The 7,890-nt window shown below is 38.0% G+C and overlaps 1 protein-coding gene across 1 annotated transcript; it reads left to right on the top strand.

The window, feature by feature from the left end:
* The first annotated feature begins 382 nt into the window (after positions 1 to 382).
* Positions 383 to 6,017, top strand: LOC142103651 (toll-like receptor 5). The gene is made up of 2 exons (XM_075187757.1): positions 383 to 479; positions 2,677 to 6,017. The coding sequence occupies exon 2, from the start codon at positions 2,682 to 2,684 to the stop codon at positions 4,629 to 4,631; it is 1,950 nt and encodes a 649-aa protein (XP_075043858.1). The 5' UTR covers positions 383 to 479; positions 2,677 to 2,681; the 3' UTR covers positions 4,632 to 6,017.
* The last annotated feature ends 1,873 nt before the right edge of the window (positions 6,018 to 7,890 follow it).

Below are 7,890 nucleotides of genomic sequence, written 5' to 3'. Positions count from 1 at the left end.
TTAGTGTGATTCTGTAGATCAATGAGCCTGATCACCACCTGATTTTTTATGTCTGCCAGTATGCAGTATGTGAATAAGGCCCAATGAAGCCCTAATATGTGAAAACACATGCCCACTCTTATTTGCTAAATAGCAATTTTGGTGTCCGTGTATTAGTGTCAAGGTATAAGAGGTATGTAATCACATTTGTATTGTATTAAGAAGAGGTGAGAAATATATGTTCTAAGTTTGTGTAGAAGTCAGAATGTCATCTTTGAAGTAGAGGAATGTGGGAATCTCCTTGGAAATTTCCCTTTCTTTGTTACCAAACATTGATTAGTAGCTGACGTCAGCAGTTGGTTTCCTCACTAATCACTTGTATCTGCCAGACACTTAAATAGAGAAGCTGCAGAGGACACCACGTTCTGTGAAGGGGAGGTCACACAATCTCCTAGAGACAGCACAGAAGGTTTAACGAGTCACCAGTGACTTAGACATCAGTAAGTACAATTCTTTTATATTCTAACTTGCTCTTGTATTGCTGTGGTTCACTATACTGCTATTCTGCAGAGGTAGTTTACAAACATCAGGGAGCAAGTGGAGTAATACTAACCAGTCAGCTTTTCTTTTTTCTTGCTAGGTACTGAAGACTGATTAATGCTAATTGCTGATTGGTTGATGTGTGCTACTGCAGTCGTACAATTTCAACATATTTTAGTAAATTTCCCCTCCCCCGTGCACTTTATTGCTACACAACAGACTGCCTGAATCTCTGAGGTCCCTTCAACACCTTAAGCTGGGTACACACCACAGGTTTTTCAACTAATTATTGTGCCAATCACACGATAAACAATTGTTAGGTCCGTTATCGCATTAGTGTTTACGTGCCCATGATCATGTTTTATTGTACCAATGCACATCGTATTGTTTGATATGATTTTATAAACTGACCAAAATCACTTTCAACAATGGAACGATATTGGGCAAATATGGAAGTGTGTATGCACTCACGGCCAGCAGTGTAGGCAGATCTCTATTAGGTGTGCAGGGTCACAATCTTTTCAGCAGATGGTTATAACTAGTGAAGAGCACAGATCTGAAGGTACATCGTGTAGATGTGTAAACATAAAGCTGCATGATCATCAAGACATTCAGTTGTTTGCAACGTCGTTACAGAAATCGCATCTGCAGTAATTTTCTGTGTGTACCCAGCTTAACTCCTACTGCTACTTGTTTCACTGAAAACCTAATAAATGTTCCGATTGACAAAGTGCAACTCATGTATCTAGTGTATCTGTCATAGCAAAGTTCTTCACTGGTGCAAGAAGTTCTCTTTTATTGGATTTTTATATCATATTTTGGTTTAATATTTTCTGCACATGTGTATTTTGAGGAATTACTTTATGAGCATGCTGTTCTGGTTATCAAAATGACTGCACTAGTGGCACATATTATACTTTAATCCGGAGAAAAGATTTATATCAGTCACATCAACTGCTTTTAAGCGTCTCCTATTCTATTTTATAGTCACAGTCAGCTGTACCCAGCAAGGTAAACATGGGAAACTATCCATATTTCTTCTTATGCCATATGCTGTACATGTTAAAATGCATTTAAAGAAAAGAAGAAATAAAACTGAACTATGTTATGATTGAGTCCATTCATGTTTAGTAGGTGTAATGTCCTATGTCTCTCTAAAGTGTAATCGGATTGTTTTATGATCCTGTCCAGGTCACGTTATGTAGGTGTAATGTCCTATGTCTGTATAGACTGAATTTAAACTGTATTATGATAGTGTGCAGACAGGTCATGTTGGGTAGTGTAATGTCCTATGCTTGCATAAAGTGCAATAGAATTGTGTTGTGATCATTTCCAGTGCTCAGGTCATATTTGGTAGGTGTAATGATCTATGTCTTTCTAAAATGTAATAGAATTGTGTTATGCCCTGTCCTGTGGTAAAGGTATGTTGGGTAGGTGTACAATTATACGTCTGCATATTCCACACACAACAATGTACTTGAACAACACCATGTGCAGTGTTCGTTATTACCCTGACTTTGTAATGCAGCTTTTTTTTTTGTTAAAACTAAGTTCTGTATATTTGTTTTTCCTTTATCACTAAACACAAAAAAATACAATCTGCAGTCAATGACAACACATGTATAGTGATGGGTGTAAAATCTCAAATAAAAAAATAGCCTTACCAAACTCACAGTGACATCTCCATTGCCGACCATGAGTCTGAATCCTCCAATCTATACTAAGTATTTCCACTAGCCAGGAGACTAAAATCCAATCACTCAGAATTATAAAACTTTAGGCTTCTGTGCAGCCAACAATCTACTTTCCATTGTGATGAAAGACAGATGAGCTCTTCTATGCTAAGCATATTACACATATGAGTAAGCTTTTCATTTATATCAGGTATATTCTACAACCTAGCAGTACTCAGTACCCATGTACCCCTTGAAGTGCATCAGGTTGCCCATCACTGGTTTAGGTGACTCTGAAATTAGCTTAAGGCTACAAAAAAGCAAACCTGGCCCTGACTATGATACACTATGTATCACTTTTATATCACTCATTCACATAATCTCCTTCCCTCTTTTATAGTATTCTAGAGTTATTTTTTCTTGTATACATATATTCTCTTTCATAAATATGCTTAACAAAATGTATTGTGTTTTTTTGTTACAGGTATCATGTTCCATCCATCTGCAGTCCTGCTGCTTTTAACCCTTTCTTCTACATTTTTCCCTGGTCATTCTTCCACCTGCATCTCATTTCTAGCTAAATCTCGCTTTGTTTACTCCTGCCAAGCTCAACGTTTATTCTATATTCCATCGGTTCCAGCTAACACCCAAGTTCTCTTGCTCAACTTCAACCATATTTCATCCATTTCCCAGCATTCTTTCCCAGAACTCACCCAGCTCCAAGCCCTCTCACTTGGGGCTCAGAACAACAATGGCTCCTTCTATATTGAGCAAGCTGCTTTCCAAAATCTGTCTACCCTCATCACCCTAGACCTTGGAGGCAACCGCAACCTCAACCTGCACCCTGGAGCTTTCAAAGGTCTGTCCCATCTAGAAATACTTCTCCTGGACTCCAATGGGCTGGATGAATCTGTTCTAGAGTCTGGTTTGTTTGATGAGCTGACATCTCTGAGGAAGCTTGACCTGTCTTTTAACAATCTTCGTAGACTGCGGCCAGATCCCAGCTTTTTAAAATTACACTCAATTTCCACAATCCTTTTGAAACTCAACAAAATCAACCAGCTATGCGGAGAGGATCTTCAGAACTTGCAAGGAAAAAGATTGGAGCTCCTTGACCTCTCATCTAATCCTCTCAAGGTTTCTAACACATCAATCTGCAACAATCCTTTTATAAATATCACCGTAGGCACCTTAGATATATCTTCAATGGCATGGAATACAAAAAACGTTGAAAACTTCTTTAAAATAATTTCTGGGACTCAAGTGAAACATATTAAGATGAGGCATGGATCTTCGTTGGGGAGTGGATTTGGATTTAATAACCTAAAAAACCCAGATGAAAGTACTTTCTCTGGCCTGAGTTTGAGTAATATATATAGTTTTGATCTTTCCCATAGCTTCACCTCAAAGCTGGAACCTCACATCTTTTCTGGATTTTCCAAACTAGTGTCTCTTGATTTATCTTCAAGCAAAATCAACCAGATCAGCAGTGGAGCATTTTCAGGTCTAAGACAACTTATAAGCCTTAACATTTCTGGCAACCTCATTGGAGAACTTACAACGAGCACTTTTGAAAGCCTTTGGTCATCCCCTCTTAATGCTCTGGATATCAGTTCCAATCACATTGGAGCAATACAATTTGGAGCAATGGATGGCCTTGTCTCCTTGGAAACACTAAACCTAAGGAACAACGCCCTGAATAAAATACCACCAGTTAAGCTCCCATTTTTAACTCTTGTGCTGTTAAAACAAAACCGCATCTCAGACACTTATGGTATCACCTCCTTCTGCCCTAACTGCATATTTCTAGACCTTTCAAGCAACCGCTTGACTGATCTGAGGTTCCTATGGGATATTCTGGAGTTAAAGTCTCTGAAAACCCTACTGCTAAGTAGTAACCAACTCTCTCACTGTTCACTTAAAACTGCTGATAAACCGCTAAGCAAGAATGTCTTGCTTCACTTGGATCTATCTGATAATGACTTAGGACGGGTGTGGAAATCTGGACAGTGTTCAAACATCTTTATGAATCTGGAATTATTAGAAATACTTAGTCTTGCCAAGAACCACATATACTCTTTCCCTGAAGAATTATTCTGGGGGTTACCAAGCCTCCACACTCTAGATCTGTCAAGAAATGACCTCAGACTACTCCAGCATGAAATGTTCACTGATCTAAAAGCACTGAAGACCCTAAATATAGGGAGCAACAACCTTGTTACTCTCTCACCTTCCAGTTTTAAACCTCTGACATCCTTGCAAACCATTGACCTGTTGGAAACAACACTAATATGTAACTGTGGTCTCACTGATTTCTGGCATTGGATGAGGACAACTAATGTCACTGTGCAAGTCAGCTCTAGTGGGGAGATGTCATGCCTTAGGCTCTCACCACCTGTCCAAGAGATACCATTGGTAACCTATTTCAATGACTGTTAGATGTGCGTTGTATCATTTTACTGTGTATGCAGCGATAGGAGATGTATAGTTTAAAAGATGTAAATTATTTAATTGATGCAGTGTACCAACCATATGTAGTCGTCAGGATTTATGGTTGTCACCTATAAAGAGGTTTTTTTGTCTAGTATGAAACCTGTCTTCAGTCAATGCCACCAATTCTTAAATTATAATTTTCACGGAACTGTTAATAAAAAACACAATGAAAAATTAGCTTATATCTTAACTCCCTGGTGTCCCCAGAATACATTCCTTGTTTCAAAGATGGGGGTCCCCAGTTTCAAATGACTTGACCACAATGATCTAAAGGTTCCATGAACTAAATTAAAAATAAGTATACAATAAATACACAAAAATAACCTTAACCAATAATATGAAACGTAATCATTACATAGTTCAATTTCTAACACTAGCCTAACAGAGCACTGATCTCGCATCCCAAATCATTTAATTAGAAAAAACCGTTGCACAGCATAACTTATACTAATGTAAATGTATTCTACTTCCAGGATAATGATGCAATTTACTCCATGTGCTTTAAAAAGGTGAAATGAGGCATGTTATTCTTTATAATGCACTAGCGTTCACATTGTTGCAACAGTGATGACAGCAGAATTCTGCAACTATATGTGATGACATCAGATGACTTTAGAACTCATTGTTAATACAGATATTACTTACAGCTTATCAGCTTATAACAGCTGTGTGCTATACCAAACATAGGGAAATGAACATGATACCAAACTATTAACTTCAAAAGTTTGCACAAAGTAATTTGTATGACATTAATACTACATTAAGAAATGTGTTATTGCGTATTTTTTCACGTTTTTTTTTTCCCTGTGAAATAATGGCATTACAGATACACTGCATACTAATTCATTGATGTCTTTTCTACTGTTTATTGAAACATAGTAAAACAAAGTTCTTATGTAACATTAATAAAACCCCAATGAAAAAAAGCACAAGATAGCAATACATGTCTAAGTTCAGCTCATTGCAGAATACCAAATTACCACTAGATGGCAGAAAGCAGAACTTATACTATTGACTACATAAAAAGGGCGAATAGAAAAGTGTATTATCAGGTTAGATCTATGTATATTACAAACAGTTTAGCATGTGTGAGATGTGTGACAGTAAACACAAATAGATGTATGTAATTGAAACAGAATAACATTGTTGCATCTTTCTCTGAATCTTTATTTTTTGTGTTTGTGAATATTATGTTTATAAGTTGTTTTTTCATGTAATCATATTTTTATACTATTATGCATATGAAAAGTGTATGCTTATTAATGTGTATTTAATCTGCAATGTGTGTAAATTTTCTTTTATGCAAAATAAATCACAACATTTTGAGATGAAGTAGCCTGAGGTGTCTTTAATCACAATTTCATTCTTAGCCTGTTTGATAAAATTCGGATACTCTCAGTCAAATCATACATACACAAGTGGTGGATAGGGGAAATCCTATGGATTGTAAGTTTATGTGCAAGGTCTCTTACCTCTTTATCTGTTTACTAATACCCAGTCTGTTTTATTACTGAGTTTGTTTCCAATTGTAAAACAATGTAGAATATGCTGACACTAGATAAATAAATATAAATCAATTATTAAGCATAGTCTAAAGACTGATGAAAAGCCCACCAGTTAAAGGCAGGTTGTCAGGGACATGGATTCTCCTGAGTCCCGGGGGTAAATAAATGTATTATACTCTGATTTTTTCAACTCGCCGGAGTAGAAGGGGAGTAGAAGCCTGTAACTTAATTGAGCAATTGCGCACACTCGGTGTTCTGATAGCTAAATGAGTTAACACTTCAACACTTGCATTTAAAGGGTTAACACAGCCAAGCGAACTATCTCTTCTCAACAGATTATGGATTCATTTAGAGCAATAAAGACTTCAACTTATTAAGTTGAAATATAATATACAAAATAAAAAGTACAATGCTTACAGAATCTAAAAACAATTAGTATATATGACATACAACATACAGCAAAATCATTATTATCATTATAAAATAAAAGCAGTAAATTCAGAACATAAACTTCCATACGAGTTATATATCTGGTGCCTGGGACTGGCAGGAAAGATGGACAGCTTACATTTTTATTGTGTTCCCAAAGACTGACTATAGCTATTAAGTCACTTGGGGGTATATTACGAAACTACGGGTTTGAAAAAGTGGAGATGTTGCCTATAACAACCAAGCAGATTCTAGCTGTCATTTTGTAGAATGTACTAAATAAATAAAAGCTATGATCTGATTGGTTGCTATAGGCAACAATTCCACCTTTTCAAACCCACAGTTTAGTAAATCTAGCCCTTGGTCTTTTAAAGACTTTCTCACGGTCTGTGGTTGGTTAGCTAGACTGATGACAGAATTTACAACCTCACCTATATAACTCACTTTTTATTCACCAATTCTTATAAGTAGTAGATGTTTTCTGGTGAGTGTCATACGTACCCATTTTTATCATAAATGAGTCCAGTATAAAGTTACAAATTTATAGACCCCAAATAAGCTATGTAAAGTTGGTCATTTCCTCCCATTCCCTGCGTGACCCAGCTTTCCGGTACCACAGCTCTGCCCACTACCCAGAAGCTCTGGCCAGTGTGATAGGCCAGAAGGACACGGTTCTGGATGCCGTGAAGTAGTCCAGTGGTGGCAGCACTTCTAAGCTCCTCCTACTGCGGTTAGAGGGCGCATTTGGGATAACGAAAGGAAACAGTGGCAAAGTAAGCCCAGCCAGTTCCCAGCAACAACAGACAGGATGGCATAGGCAGTTAATCCTGTCACAGTTACTATTATTAACAATTATAGGGGGAGTGTGATTTGGTTGCCTAGGATGGCAGATCAATTTCCAGCTAGCTCGGTCCAAATGATGGTGCCTCGTGTGAGACCTGGATGGATCTGCCGTTCAGATACACCCATTTTGCCTGCCGGACACCAATCCTGATAAAACTGTGGTCTCAGACACATCTAGCCGGTTCCCCCTGTCTGGATCGAGTTGGCACTTATTGCTATACTGGTCCAAACGCCCGCCTGACAGCCAGTGCACACCGGACACTCTCCCGAGCGAACTCCAACTATTCCTGCTCTCCGAGACAGACAAACCAATGAATATCCTGGCCCCCAACTGACTCCATTCATTTCCATGCTGAATAGCCCCAGGGTGCATATTGTGAAAACACAGGGGGGAGTCCCGGAACCCTGTCCTACCGCATGACGCATTA

Source organism: Mixophyes fleayi, chromosome 10 (assembly GCF_038048845.1).
Source record: "Mixophyes fleayi isolate aMixFle1 chromosome 10, aMixFle1.hap1, whole genome shotgun sequence".
NCBI lineage: Eukaryota > Metazoa > Chordata > Amphibia > Anura > Limnodynastidae > Mixophyes > Mixophyes fleayi.
Note: the sequence above shows the minus strand (reverse complement) of the source record. Positions and strands in the feature narration are given on the sequence as shown.